Consider the following 15,946-nt stretch of genomic DNA (forward strand, 5'->3'; position numbering starts at 1 on the left):
AGCGTTAAGGGGAAGACCCAAAGTACTGCAAGCCACTCACACTGTTATGTACCCCCAAAAACATACAGTAACAGAGATTTCTCAATGTCCCTGGTGAGTAAATCCGGTGTACCCACAACAAACCCATATAGTTATCAAATGATCGATTCCAAAGGACCGCAACAGCTCTGCGACAAAAACGCAACAGAGGCTTTGCTCTTAGAAATATCTGGTCTGTCTGAACCAAGATCATGTGGTCATATTCAATCAGACAGTAACATTTAAGACTTTTCAAAAAGAAAACTTCTCTCATTCCAACATAAATCAGGTTCAACACTGAGGTTTAATGTCCTTGGTGAAGAGCCCTTTAACTCCTAAATATTTCAGTACAATGCTTCAGTTTGAGCCAAGGTTTTGTTTCTGTGACAGGGAGGTGAGTTGGCATTTAAAGGCATAAAAAAACTGTAAAATACATACAAAGAGGAGCTGGAAAAAGATTTGATAAAAATGAAGAGGAGCGATAAAGCACTTGCCTGCTGTGTGTGTGAGTACTGTTTCCCCTGTAATTTTGTAAGACACACACACCACTGGCTTTCAGGCTGCTCACTGGGAGGTCATATTAAATCATGCCAGACGGGCCACTTATGACCAAACTTTATCCTTCATGCTATGCAGCCACATATTATGATGTACACTGTAAATGATTAAAGCTATAAGAAGACCTCTAAACATTTTTTGTGCACATTACAGGTGCACACACATACTGTACCCACAATCTCACATGCATTTGCACAACACATGCTGCTGAGCTTACTTAGAATAGCTCCATTGCTGTTTTTAATAACTGATTGTTACATACACACATTTATGTGACCATAAACTGGATCTGGATTGCATTAGTCAGCCCCTCAGAAATGCTGCCTGTCATTTAACGCTACCTGAAACTTGTAACAATTTGTATTGTTCTGGTCTGTGTGCTCCAAGGCCACATACTGTACCACTTGGCTGTTGGTCTGCCAAAAAGTTATTGGGCACAGATGAAAGGGAAGTACCAACAAATTAATGCACCACAAAACAGTGCAAAAGGGTCCAATTATGAACCAACTGATGCACTGTAAATGGCTATTTCACTTTTGGCACTGTGGAATAGCTCACCAGGCAACATAGAGGTCACTTTAAGAGTGGTACTCATTACTGTTAGAAAAGAACTGCAGAAACGTTCCATAGTGGATATCAGGGGAACTTGTTTCTGTTCACAAAGCTTTGCAGAAATAAGTTGTGCACTTGTGTGCACATGGGTGTGTTTGTCTTACCTGTCCAGGCTGCTCGCAGGGCGTCTGGAATTCGGCCTGCTGGCACGTCTCTTTGACCTTCTTGTACTTGGGAAGGCTGTTGGTGTGCTGAGTGTTCACTGAGTCTTCCTTCTTCCTCAGGATTTTTCTACACAACACAACACGTGAATAGAATTAAGGGGAAATCATCATTTACTAACAGACTTATTCAGGGACTCAATGTACTACCAAATTATTATCTTATTACTAGATTTCAGTAGGACGAAAGTTTTATCCACGGTTTCCTGTTTTTTACTTTCTGTCACGGTCAGTTGTGTGTGCTTCTAATAGTCATGGCCAGTACATGGATAAGTTATGTAGCATTTGTGTGTGCCAGAGGGTCTGGGCATGGAGCTCAGCTCAGCCTCACACCAGTGCTCAGCTCCAGGCCAAGCTGTTTGACCATGGCATCACGTTCAACTGCCCTGCCCCTTTCTCCTCTGCCACTACCACAAGACCTGGCTGAGTCTGCTTAGGCCATGCCAACCCTCCTATCACCTACTCTATCCCCAACTCTCTGCCAACATGGCATGGCATGGCATGGCTAGGGCCCACAGACAGAATGACAGCGACAACGAAGCACAGAACAACCTGTGCCATGCAAGACTATGGCCATTGTTTTGCCGATCCTACCTCGCGCTCTGTTCCACAGGAAAACAGCCAATGTTCACACACAGGCTTGGCTAGTCTCTAGCCTTTAGCCAAGGGTGATTAAAGAGCTAACAGTTGTTGTCGATGTCACTCCCTGATGGCTGCATTACGTAGATTATTAGATTCTCAAACAATGTAGTCAGCTCCAGCTATCTGTCAGCATTTCACAGAGGAACAGTACTGTAAGGTCATGTGAGGATATGAGATAATAAAGCATTTCACATGAGCAGTGAGAGAACTGTACAAAAAAACATTAGCTATTGTGTGTGTGTTGCTACCACATCTGTGCCTGAGTAACAAAGTAGAAGGTCTTTGGAGGCTAATCTCAGCGTTTAGAGACAGGCACACATGCCGACAGCCTTTATAAACAGCGTGGATTAATGGAGGAATGGATTAAAAGAGCTAAAGCCCCTACATGTCAAAGGTTACACTCTTTTCATTTCATACACAGCAGTCCATAGGCCAGCTATTTCTTCTGTAACACAAACATACGCCAGCGGGAGACTGATCTGTATGCACAGCAAACGAGTGCTTCTTTTGTACTCTTGGATGCGTCGCTGCAGATGTTGGCAAATGAGCAAATTAGTAGATGGGAGGGCTAAGCCAGTGATATGGAAAAAAAGATAGGGATTGTGAGGAAATGATAGTAGGGAAAAACAGCAGCTGTATGAGAGAACGTGACATACTGTAATATACAGTATCATACACATGCTGCCAGCACAATCTGGTCACAACCAGTGTTACTGTTCTCTCCCCCATTGTTTTCCTACCAATGTCTTTCCTTTCTCATTTATTGAATTTGAACCTTTTTTTTCATTGGGTACCTGTATCATGCGACAAGCTTGATGGGATTATTCCTTTCCAAGTTGTCAGGTTTCTGTCAGTGTACCCCCGGCATTACCACAGCTTAACATGTTAAGTGAACAAAAGCGGGCTGTCAGAGTGGAGGTATCGTTTTCTGCAACATATATCTGGCAGCAGAGGTGAGGTTAAATAAAGGACTGACAGGGTTTCTGAGAGAGCATGTGCTGTATGCGATCGCGTGCACTACAAAGAAAACAGTCTTGGGGAAACAGTGGAGTGTTGGCTGTAGCGTGGCTGCTGCATTCCACACTGGGGGAGCTGGTGACATGTCCTGTGAGTGGATTGAGTGTGAGCCATCCAGCCATTCCTCAGGTAACATCAGCCTGAGACTGGCTAGCCTTTGTTTATTTTGCGTGTGTCTAGCTATCTTCCGTCTGTCTCCGCCAGTGCACGAACAGCAGGCTAAGTCAGGTTTAGGGCCCAGATCATGTGCTCGATATATGCAAGGCCCCTTCATAAGACAAAGACTCTGCTTGTTTTTCTTGTAAATGATCAGATGACCTGGTTACACATGCGTCAGCGCCTCTTGCGTGAACTGTCATAATTTGCCATCCGCTTATAGCTTTACCAAACAACTTTGAATATTTCAACCTCTTCCACCGACATTGCCTTCCAAGCCGACTGTGGTCAGGAAATGTCTGTCAGATAACAAATAACTGGAAAAGTGGCTGTGTTCCTGAGTAGGGAACTTGCACATTTCGGGTTCATTGAAATACTTTGTCAGGTTTGTGTGACACACAATGCTCTGCAATGACATGGATGTGCCTGTGGTGTGGAAAGGGAATAAAGAACCCCAGTTTACCCTCGCTCCACCAGGAATGTGTCCCTCCAGACTTTGGGTTTCCGGTTGGGTTTGAATCTGGGAAAACAAAACGCACAAAGTTTATAGAATTCATATGGCCTATGCACTCACCATCAATCATAGCAAACTCAATATCTTGTGGGTTCAAGGGAATAGTGTAAATGTTCTTTAAGCATTAACTTAATTATCTCAGTTCTATCTGTTGCTCTGGGAATGTTTTTGACTTTTGTCTTTAATAGTGCAGATATATTAACAATAGCTGTTTTTAATGCATGGTAAATGACAATGACTTTTCATTCATATTGGATACTTGTGGGTTTGCTGGGGAAACAAATGATTCAACTTGCAAACAAATTCAACTTCATAAGGATAACCTCAGTGAATCTCAGCCAAAGTCCTGCAGCCAAGGAAAATCCACCAAATTGCCCCGGACCCACTTTGTGCTCAGCTGGAGCAAAAGCAATTATTTTGGCTATGGAAATGGCGAACGAATAGGACTTTTGCACATTTCACACACACTGTGCAATTACTGTGCCTAATATCTATTACAGCATGGCATGATGGATCCATACAGACCTATTGCTAGTCCGTTCCTGTTCCAGCAGCTTAAGGATGGACTTTCCATCCATGTCTGAAGGGGTATCCAGCCCAGCAATGTGAAGAATGGTGGGAGCTAGGTCAATGTTCAACACCAGATGAGGGTTTCTAAACAAGGACATGCACATAAAGTTTACTTAATTTCTGAAATACATACAGTGATATTAAATAACAAAACCAAGGAACCTGAACAAATACAAAACTTCACACACTGACAGAAAGATACATCAAGATACACACAGTACAGTTCATTTACAATGTAGCGACAATGTCATTTGTAAGCTAGGAAACTCTGATAATATTTTTTGTTGTTGCTTGGACTTACACTGCCCCTGGCTCTATGTTGGGTCCTCTCAGGAAGAATGGCACACGGATGTCAAAGTCATAAGGCATGGACTTGCCCTTTACTAATCCAAACTGACCAATATGGTAGCCATGGTCTGCTGTATAGATAACGTACGTGTTGTCCAGCTCCCCAGTTTCTTCGAGCATTTCAAACACCTAAGAAGTAAAATGAGTGATGATAAGAAGATAGAAAATACAGAGGAACAGATACCAAAATCCTTAAAAAGTCCATTAATAATTACACTTACCTTCTGGACTGAGTCATCCACAGACATGAGCGTCTGCAGTCTCTTCCGATGGAGGAAGTTGGTGAACTCCATGTGGATGGGTCTCATGGGGCCTGTGTACTGCATGATCCAGTGTTTGTCCATATTTGGGGCGTAGTTGTAGCTGGGGGTGCTAGTAGGAGGGCACAAAAGAGGGAGAGAGGAGACAGGCATGTGAAAAAAACTGCCTTTATTTAGGATCGATAGAACATACATGTATACTGTGTGCCTGATAAAGTCGCATAAAAGTAAGAACATCTTTATGGTGAGTTGAGAGTTATCAGAGCACGTAACAGCTATGAAGACCCCATTTAAGATGCCAAAAAAACACCTGTCTGCTACTTTTCACAAACCACTGCTCAGTAACAGCTGCTGCAGTTGTCCAGTGCGTTTGACACGCATCAATCGTGGCTCTGTTTGTTGAAGGAAATGTCTTAATACTATGCAGCCAGCACCTTCGCTGTTTTTCCACACCTCTCTCCGACCATCTCTCCCCTCACACAGAGACGAGAGTCTCCCAGCTCCACTGCGCTCTTGGCACAGACAAGTCATTTGAGGGTTGGCACATGCTTAAGAAAATAATAGGCCCCAAAGTCAAATTTGCAACAACTTCTGGACCAAAAACTCAATAAGTCATGGTCATTTGAAGTAGGGAATAACACGAGTGGATGAAGAGCAAGAGAGAGGGAGAAGAAGTCTTGTTTGTGGAGTTATAGCTGAGAGAAGCTGTTCACCTGTTTGTGGTATTAGCTTTACAGCTAATTAAGGAGAGAGATAAACAGTAGACTAAGAAGTTGCCTTTGTGTGCAATTTTTTTGCATGATATAAATAATATATGGAAAGCATATGTAGTTAGTACCAGCTTTTATAGTCATACGTGTATGTCTGTAGTGTTGGCATATAATGTGACGATAACAAATAATTTCCCTTCTACTTTAAGTAATTAACTCCTAAAGCAAACTATAAACGAACAGGTTCCACCCCTGAATAAGCAGCCGCTGGACAAAGTATCAAGACTTAGATACTTAATGAAGACCTGCTGGAAGCTGCTTTGCTCTGATTGAGTGAGCTGCCTTCTGCCCTTGTCTCCTCAGGCTTGCTTTGTGAGGAGGGTGAACTCTTCACCCACCTAGCCAGGCGGTCTAATAAGCCCCACAAAGGGACCTGTCTCTGGGCAATGGGCCACCAAGGTATAGGGCCCTGGGCACAAGGGAACCAGGAATGTAGAGGTCAGTGAAACGAAGCCAGTCCATAGGAGAGGTCACACCTGCCACCTGTCACATATAGGTTGGTGTTTTGTGGTATTAGTCCTGGATTACAGCAACCCAGGGCCCGCTGCTGTTCACCTCAGAATGCCTCCTGACCTTACAAAACTTAACATAGACACATCCCGCATGAGGATTAGGGACATTCCCTAAAACAATTTGTTGAGCTACGATCAGAATAACTTCCATTCACTCCCTGCTACACAGAGACGTGCCAAAGAGTAACTGCACCACATCTATACTGTTTAAAGTAAGTCAAGAGCTTGGCTTACATCTAAGAGACAGGGTAAAAACACCTTCAGAGAGGAATGTTAATGACATTAACATCAAACCCTCCCCTGCTATTGTTGCTGTCAAAAGTACAGGCGCTCATTTGATTTATGAGGCGGCTCCTCCTTTACTGCCACGCAGTCTCTTCCCAACTCTATGTATTACGGATTAGAGGTACACGGCATCTGCCGCAAAGATAGAAAGTGGCAGACCAGACAAGTTTCATGTCATATCTTTCCATTAGTGGATGACCTTACCAGGGACTTACTGGCTCTTGTAGAACTTACCAAAGTTCATTGAACCGATTCAAACTCAAACTAGAACAGTGTCAAAACAAAATCATATATATAAAGGAATTTGCTCCACATCATCTGCCAGTGGAAAAAAAGGGGTTTTCCATATCTGTTATGGAAGTGTGTAGTCAACAAACATCAAAACAAACACCTACCCATACCAACCACCTGTGCTGCCACAGTAACCACAACACATATTCCGCACACACTGCACCTACACACAATCACTGGGGCAACCCCTTTAGTCACCCCCAGGCCCCAGTTCCACCCCCTTCACCCAGAGGCTTGAGCTAAAAATAAATTAATAATGTCACAAAGGGTGTTCCAAAGCACACAATGCATTCCTCCCATCCCAAGAGCTGCAGGGAGAAAATACTGATGGATATGGACAGGATCAGGAAGTCCTTTGCAAATTTCACAGGGGGGGAGGCAGGGGTGGGGAGAGTGGCAAGGGATGAGAACACGAGACAAGACACAGTGGGAGAGAGAAATAGAAAGACAGACAGAAACAGAGACATACAGATAGAGCAATATAGAGGTAGAGAAAACAAACAGAGGGGAATGTTAAGTGGAATAGAAAGTGAGAGGAAGGAAGTGGAAAACACTGAAAGCGCTGGGAAACAAAGAAAAATAGGAAATTTGAGCAGAAATGGCAGCCTTGAAACTTACATTTACTTTTCTAAAACACCATCCCTCCCCCCACCCAGTGGAGCAGTGCATCCTGGGAGCCTGTTGGAGGGCCCACCAAGAGATGGCAGGCCATGTTGCCATGGAAAGACCCCAGAGTATTGCAACGCTGCCTCAACTCAGTAATGAGAGTTGTGGGAGGCCAGTGTGGGCTTGGCATGAGCACTGTGCTCCTTAAAAAAGCCATCCCCGATCTTCTTCATGGTATGTGTCCCAGCTATTCTTGGATGATAAATCATTTTGATTTCACGCTTGCCAAGTCATCGGCCCTAGCAGCTTCTAAGCAACATGTCATCACTGGGGATTGAGGGGCGTGAGTACTGTAATAATGTTATGTACACCAAATCATAAAAACTCAAATTGGAAGTCAACGAGAAAAATTCCATAAAGCAAAAGATGAAAGCTGCCGGAATGTCTGAGTACATAATCTGTAAATATGGGCCCTGAACGTTCATGTTTCATTATTTCACTGGGTTAAAAGTCCTATATAGGAACCCTGATGAGCGTATGTGTTTTAGTCTGTGTGGTATTGTGAGTCTGAATGTAACTTACATGTGCTGCGAAGCATTTGGGAAGTGCTCAGCGTACTGTGGAGCTGAGTCTTCTGGGCCATGAGGAGCAGCGTGACTGATGACCATCATCACAGGGCGGTGAGGGTACATGCGCTTGGACATGCGAAAAAAGTTGATGCTGTCGTTGGTAATCAGATCTGTGAAATAGTCCTGGAAAAGAGTGAATAAATAGGAATCATTAGGCGCTGCAGGGCTAAAATCCCATCTAAAGAAGGAAAAAAAAAAGGAAAGGTAGAATTGAGGGAAAAATGCAAAACAACACAAGCTTTGATAAAAAATGAATTCGCAGTCCAATCAACATGACATGTTGCTTTCCCCTCATCTTCAAATAAATAGACAGGGGCCAGTGGGAAAATGAACTGTGGCCATTGAGTACACTACCACTATCTGTCGAGTCAACAGCTGGCAGCATGCCTGCGTGTGTAAATGTGAGTGTGCGCTTGAGTCTGTGTGTATGTGTATACAGTATATGGGCTGTTGCCTCATCAGTAAATCTCTGCACTATTGAATGTGACACCACTTGATGGTGAGAGGAGCCTGGCGCTCTCAAATGGTATGTTGTTATGACGGCCACCCTCTCCTACTCTCCAGGCTATCAATTCTCTTTCTCATTTAGCTTCCTCCTCTCCTATTTAGCTTCATTTTATTTTATCCCCTCTCTCTTTACATGAGTTTTCTTTTCTCGTCACTGATTCACTCTGTGAGATAATGGAACACACAAATCAGACACAATAACCTCAACAGATATAACCCTCAGGCATTACTTGGGAAATGAGCTGGTGTGAGTGATGACTTGTATACAGGAGATAGGAAAGACACAGAGGCCCTAAGACTCCCAGTGCTGTTTTTCAAATTTTAGTAAAATGGGCAAAGAGAGGACAACTGAATGAATGAAACTGTAACCTACTGTAAAGAGATTAGACTCTCACAGTACTGACATTTTATCAAAACCTTTATTCCAGGCATGGTGGAGTTTGTCTGTTTAAATGTACAGTAGGTCACACCCTGAACTAAAATCACAATGGCATTTGCCAAGTTTCAGATTAACCATTCTACCTGCAGTTTTGACATGCTGCAGTTGTTGTCTGGCATACCACATGCGGAAGGGAGTGCCAGGTTCAGAATGAAAGGGTAAAGGGTGATTTTCCTGAAATGTCAGAAGTGGGTTTGGCTGATTCATCCTGTCTCTATTAATAGGCTTTATAGCTAAGCCAGCTTTAATGGCCTGGCAGCTACACATGCCCATGGAGGCTGGTGATTGCGTGCACATGGCAAGGATATTGCCATACTTGTTTCCTATGTGTTGCCAGCTCTCCAAAACCTGAGCCACTGCTGCTAAGGGCTCCGGCAGGTCGAAAGGAAGCAACAGTGTCATGGTTAATGCTTGGCCAACAGCTCTAAAATGGTCAGGGAGGTGAAGAGTATCACTTTCCCCAGAACCGTTTGGAGATTATTAGTACTATGTAAGTGGCAGTCACAAACTAATTCACACATGGTGTAATTTCCCTAATAACATTCACCCATTTGAATTATGACATTTCAAGTTTTAGAACAACTTACATAGTTTTACCATCAATGTAGCAGAACGTTGTGGCTTTGAATTTACAAGATTTGTTCATGGGGAGTTAATTATAAGCTGCTTGATCTCTGATCAGAGTTTCTGTTAGAAGTGATGATACCTACATATCACATCTGGCTTGCAAAGCAGGCTGCTTTATGCCTTTATGACCGTTGTCTTGCGTCATGGAATTTGAGGGAAAAAAAGTGTATGGATCATATTCTCCAACTAAATCTCAAGCAAGCGGTCTTTGACAAAGGCCTTAACCTCAATGAACTCATCCTCCTACAGATGGAAAAATAAAATGGGACCTAATTGAATGAAATCACTGGGCAAGGGCCTCATCTAATCACAATGACTTTGTGTGCCAGCTGCACTCTGTGAGGAATACCATGACCTTCTCACCCTGCGTGAATCTAAAAAGAGAGTTGTGGTTGTCCTGGTGGTAGCAGGTTAATGGTTAATGACAGTAAATAGCAAATAGTGTGTCCATTTGGTTTTAAACCACAATCTGCTGACCAAGCCCATGTCATGTAAACACCTTGGCCTCAGCTTGTGGGTAACTTTACACCTCAGTCCAAGTTGGCAGAGAAATAGCAATACAAACATTTGTTTGCCCATCTTTTGGGCAGGCCATCTTGAAACTTGACTTGTATCCAAACTATAAACCCACCTCATGGATTCCTCATGTACCCAGGACTACGCTGCCTGGGAAGATATTGGCATGGAGCTGCGAAAACAAACTGACAGCTCTTACAAAAACATTTGGGGAAGATTGATGACCGATGCCATCCAGCGCTACAAAAAGACAGTGTAACCACAGTGTTCATCTCCGGAGTCTGACAGTTTTTTTATTGTGGTGTTATAGCAGAAACTTGAAGAAAACTTCATTCATAGTGAGACAAAAAGTAGAGTGAATGCAGACAGAGAGAGACAAAAACAAATGCAGGGTGGTATTTATCACAGGCTTGTTATACGGTTCAGTTTTACAGTGTCTAAATGTTGAGGTAAGGTGCGTCATAATAAAGGGATGCTGCAGAAATGGAGACTTCACCTCAAGTCATTCCCTTTAATTCTCGCATGAGAATTCCTGCCAGCCTAGATCACAACACTGTGATAAGTGAAGTGCTTTGCTGTCTGTATTTATAAGTGGAGTGGAACCTGCTATTTGTCAGGTGAAGTCTTTATATTAGGTCATAAAGGGAAAACAAATGAGTGATTGAGTTGATGGTCCCTTTTAAGAAATGAATGCAACACATACCTTGGCATAATCAGCACCATGTTTCTCCTTGTAACCATTCCGACAGACAGTGTAATTATAGAAGCGGGAATTTTTGATCAATCCAACCCATTCGCGCCACCCAGGCGGGATGTAGCTGCCATTGTACTCATTGAGGTACTTGCCGAAGAAGCCTGCAAAAGAGAAGAAGAGAAAAGGGAAGGTTTCTTTTAATATGGATTCTTAAGCTATAAATGCATGTTAACTTTGCTTGTCTATGCCTGCAATTCTGCTTTGATTGTTTGACTTTATCTTTGTGTGTGTGTGTGTGTGTAAGTGTGTGTGTGTTTGTGTGTGTCTCATCACTTTTTGCTTGTCTCTTTTTCCCTGGCTTTACTGTACAGCATTCTCGGATAGGCTGGGCAGGGAGCCAGCCTGCCCGAGAGAAGGCTAATTGCAGACTAACGCATCAGCTCTAAAACCGCAGGCCGTGCTGCAGCCCACAGGACCCCACTGAGCTGCCCAGTCTAACGCCTGCCCATCACTCACACAGACACTGTCTGATGGGACACGACAGCGACCTGGCACGCTCACCATGTTTGTATTTCTCACAGCAGACAGCCAGGCAGGGTGGTGGAGTCTAGCTTACTGTAAAGATTAGCATTGACTAACACAAATATAGAGGTCCCAGGAGGACATTTGAGCTGGTGATGATTGACAGTGTATTGGCAAAAAGTGAGATGGTACCCAACCAGAACCTAAGAAATGCTACTTCAAACAAACATCATCAGAACTGCATTTACTTCACTTCACATTGTTTTTCTTTCCGCTCATGGAAACAGACACATTTTATAATCCAACCATAAATTATTTGCTATATCACATTACATATCAATATCGGAAAGGAGCTGGATGAAGACAAAAATCTTATTTTACCAGCCCCTTTCTCAAATGATACAACAAACAAATACATAGACTGTCGGTCAGTTAACAATTTTTATTAGATTTAGAGGTCTTTGGTGAACATACAGCAGACCCTTAATGCTGATTATTGTATATAGATAGGTGAACATATATGTGAATGTCTTAGTTAACTAACCTGTCCTGTAGCCAGTGTTGTTGAGGTAGACGGCGAATGAGCGTGGTTCGTGCTGAGCTTGCCAGGAAGGAGAGGAGCAGTTCTCGTTATTGGTGTAGGTGTTGTGGTTGTGGACGTACTTGCCCGTCAACATGGAGGACCGTGACGGGCAGCACATCGGTGTGGAGACGAAGGCATTAGTGAAAGTTGTGCCTCCATCTTCCATGATCTTACGGGTTTTATTCATTACCTGAAGAGAACCTGGAGGACAAGGTATGGCGGTCAGTGCTGACTGAATACTATAGCATCACTGAAGTCTTCATTTTCTTACATGCATTGTTAATACTATGAAAAAAACAAATTGTGTCAATACACATCTTGACAATTTTTTTTTTTTTTTTAATGACAACTACTTTTTTCCAACAAAGAATATAGATAAACACAGTTCAGTCTAATTGAATCACTTCACCTTTTCTTACTGAGTGGCAAATGCTTATAATTCAGCAGTTAATAGGCCAGATGGCCATTCTGCTCTGGCTTATGGCCACTATTTAATATTTCATGTGTGGAGAAAGACCACATTAATCGTGATGCAAATGCCAACAAAGACAAAGAAATTGATTGAGACAGGGGAAAAAAAAGAAAAATCACAGGAACAAAAAGATTTTTTCAAGTAAGGCAAAAGAGGGCCCAAATAAAAAGTGAAAAGGGCCCAAACAAACCAAAAAAGGCCAGAAATTGTGCCAACCTTACCTAACTCAACATCCTGGTCGTCCGTTATGATGAGGATAATGTTGGGCCGGATGTTTCTGCGGTCTCTCTGGATGCGACCCCTCAGGCCTTGAGCCCTGGTGGTGGTGAAAGCCCAGCTGCCTGGAGCCCAGTCCAGAGACAGCAGGGCCAACCAAGCCAGCCACTGCATCAGCATGGTGCCCGAGATGACAGGAGACGGGGTGGATAGATGGGAGGATTAATGGACAGATGAAGGGAATGGGATAAGGTCCAGCCAGGCCACTCACTCACACCCGTGCAGCTCTCGCAGCCGTGGTCGACTATAAAGAGACAGAAGGAGAAAAACACATGGAGACATTACAAGGGACTCAAGGAAAGAAGAGAAATAAAGTGGACAATTTTAAAGTAGTAGAATAAAGAATTGCATTATATTCTCCGATAGACAGTCAGTGAAAAGCCTAGATTTCCTCTTGGAACATTTAAGCATATTTGCTTTAGAGAAATTGTGTGCATCTGCTCATAAATCATACTCAAACACAACAGTTTATCCATAAACAAAGAAGCCAAAAAAGATAATTTCATGCTTTAGCCCTTGATGGTCCACCAAGGAAAACTTACCCATCAGTTCCAACAAAAGTTGCGTGCTGACTTTAACCCCATCAATACTCTCCCTTGTAAACAAAATCCATCAACATCAACTCTCCTGACCTTAACTGAAAACATAACTTGATCACAGCAACCCATGAAAACTTTTTAAACAACAGAAGAGATCTAGAAACACAGATCTCACCTCAGAGAATCCCATAAGTCTCATTTTGTTTGGCCTTTTCTCATATTATCCAAGTACTTTTTCTTGAGTTTTTCACTCTCTCCTTCTGTGTCAGATAACACACTCACACACAGAAACTCTCTCTACTGGAGAGCTGTTGTTCGGCCAACTGTGCTGAGACCGCGCCATTGGCTGACTGCACTCAAACACCCACATCCACTCTCCTGTGTCAGCCAATCACAGTCCACCTTCCACCTGTCACTCAAAAGTCACCCCCTGGTGAGTCAAGCGTGACAGAGGGTCGGTGGGGAGGATGGGACCACACTAGGGGGGAGGGGGTTAGGGGGCACGGGAGGCGGAGAGAGGGTTCCGCTACATTAACCCCAGTGCCACTGTCGCCAATCACAGATTACCACTGAGTCATCATAGCACTTTGCAACCTCTTGCTCACTTACAATGTCATGGTTGGTCAGAAAAAGTGCATACCCTTTGCCTAAATGGCAGGGACCAGTGGAAAATGAATACTAGTTCTGAGCCTGAACTATCCCCAAATTCAGAGGAAGGAATATTATATAAAGAGTAATTGGGACAAAAATGTAAAGATTTAAATATAGCAGGTAGTTTTCAGAAACAATAATACACGTGAAATAATGGCTTGTGGCTGTGAGATGAACCATGGCGCTGTAACAATAAGTTATCCATGATTGCCTGTGAAAAAGCACCTTATGGACAGCAATCCCACTGAGTGGCACCATACTCCTCGCTATTCTGAGTTAATGGCCTGAAAACAAATGGCAGGCCTATGACACCTGAGCCTGGTCAAACCCCACTGGGTGGCTCCGCCCTTACCCCTATTTCCACAGAAGGGCCAGTCTCAATTGGCAAAGAGTAGAAACTATGACCTAAAATAAAAACAATTTATGGTGTCTGATAATGGAAGGTCCTCTGGATATGTGTATCAACATTTTAAAGGGTGAAATGCAAATTATTTTTGTCATTAATGCACTATGTTGATATGTGGCTTTATTTCTCTTTAGAAAAAGCCTACATCCACAAACACTTGCTCTCATTGATGTGCCAAACAGCCTTACATAAAATAACACTGCTACAAATTATATAGGTGAGTCATGTTTTTTTTCTTGCACTACATTGTTTATCTGTTTCTCCTCTACTCAGATGCGGCCTGTAATAAACAGAGCTTCAGATGGAGCTTTAAGAGCACTTTGGTCTGTCCTGCGTTTCAGACAGGTAGTGTCCAGGCCAGCCAGCTCAGTCATCGTGACAGCCTTGAGCAAACATTGGCGCCGTTTGGACAAACACCCCACCAGCGCAGGGTGGCAGAGTGCACAGAACCTCACAGTGAATTACACACACAACACAAACTACTGTACAGACATATGGTGACACGCAAAAACTCATAAGCCACTCACACACAAGGCTTTCTCCCCACAAAAACACATTCTCCTGCTGTAAGGGTCCAAGTCCTCCTACATAAATTGGAAAGCTTCCCAGAAACAATAGACGCAGTCTGAATCTCAAGTCTCTATTTCTGTTGAGCTGTAGAAAACCTGAAATCAACTGTAAACCAGTCAGCCAACTAGTGTAATGTTAGCACCCAGCGCAGATTTAATTTTACATGCCAATGGTTCCCAGCAATAGCCTCTTCATGCGACTCAGAGAAGTGAGAATACAGACAAGAAGGTTCATTGTGGAATCTGATACAAACCTTGTGGTGCTGATGTGGTTAGCTATAGTGGTATCAATAGCTACACTGTCTGAAGTGACTGAGATGGCAGGGCTAATAAAATGCAACACATAACAACCAATGGGATGTGGGCCGAAGTTACGCAGGCAAAACGACACTGCTGCTGCCACAAACGAGAGCAGACATCCCCTTGTCCTTTGGGCTACCACTCATCCAAACTCAATTTCACCTGATCTGCTTTCCTCACGAGGTCATCTCAAGTTCACTTTTGAACAGAAAGATTTCTAGCAGCTCTGTGTATGCCAAATGTACCCCTGGATCATTTGACAGCTGTGCATCTCAAAGTCACCCCTAATCAAAGAAAACACCACAATTATTTATTAATGTGGATGTAGCAACCCCAGTAACTTGACTTTTTCATGTTAATATGACGTATGGAACTTTAAGCTGCCACATGAAATGTCCAGCTAAGTGACAAGACGAGGGTGTCGAGATTAGCAGCTGCGGAGTGAAGCAGTGGTAGATTGATGGCAGTTGGCTGGCTGTAAGGTTGGATGATTAATCGAAAATGTATCGACATCGAAATTGTAAAGCTGTTATCGACATATTTATCCCATGACAATAATTTCGATAATTTTTATAAAACTAAAATGTGACTTTTTTCACAAGACATTTTCATTTCAAGCAATGTGTACTTTCATTTCAATTTTATACATTTTCAATAAATAGCCATAATAGTTCCCGCTTTGTGTGTTTCCTTCAATTGTTTTAAAATAACAAAAATAAGCACTTTTGAATTAGGAAAAATATCTCACCTTCAATATTTGAGCCCATTTACAGTACAAACTTGCCAATGAACTATGAGCACAAAAAAAAGGAAATACAATTTTTTTTAATTATCATTCATTTATCGGTATCGAGGTAAAATGTGCAATTAATCGATTTCAGGTCATATTGTGCAGC

At 42.9% G+C, this 15,946-nt stretch overlaps 1 protein-coding gene across 9 annotated transcripts in view; it reads right to left on the minus strand.

Moving 5' to 3' along the window:
- sulf1 (sulfatase 1) overlaps positions 1–15,946 on the minus strand; it is an 84,750-nt gene that overhangs the window by 9,087 nt on the left and 59,717 nt on the right. For 8 of the 9 annotated variants that reach the window (XM_036000442.1, XM_036000445.1, XM_031281987.2 and 5 more), the window contains 9 exons: positions 12,531–12,829; positions 11,799–12,038; positions 10,742–10,893; positions 7,903–8,072; positions 4,818–4,968; positions 4,550–4,725; positions 4,204–4,332; positions 3,628–3,684; positions 1,293–1,419 (listed from right to left, as the gene is read on the minus strand). In XM_036000442.1, the coding sequence (XP_035856335.1) occupies positions 1,293–1,419; positions 3,628–3,684; positions 4,204–4,332; positions 4,550–4,725; positions 4,818–4,968; positions 7,903–8,072; positions 10,742–10,893; positions 11,799–12,038; positions 12,531–12,705 (1,377 nt within the window). In that variant the 5' untranslated portion in view covers positions 12,706–12,829. Of the gene's footprint in view, positions 1–1,292; positions 1,420–3,627; positions 3,685–4,203; positions 4,333–4,549; positions 4,726–4,817; positions 4,969–7,902; positions 8,073–10,741; positions 10,894–11,798; positions 12,039–12,530; positions 12,830–13,299; positions 13,406–15,946 lie in introns of those variants that run through there. The other variant, XM_031281992.2, reaches the window with a different exon arrangement.

This window comes from Sander lucioperca, chromosome 1 (assembly GCF_008315115.2).
Source record: "Sander lucioperca isolate FBNREF2018 chromosome 1, SLUC_FBN_1.2, whole genome shotgun sequence".
NCBI lineage: Eukaryota > Metazoa > Chordata > Actinopteri > Perciformes > Percidae > Sander > Sander lucioperca.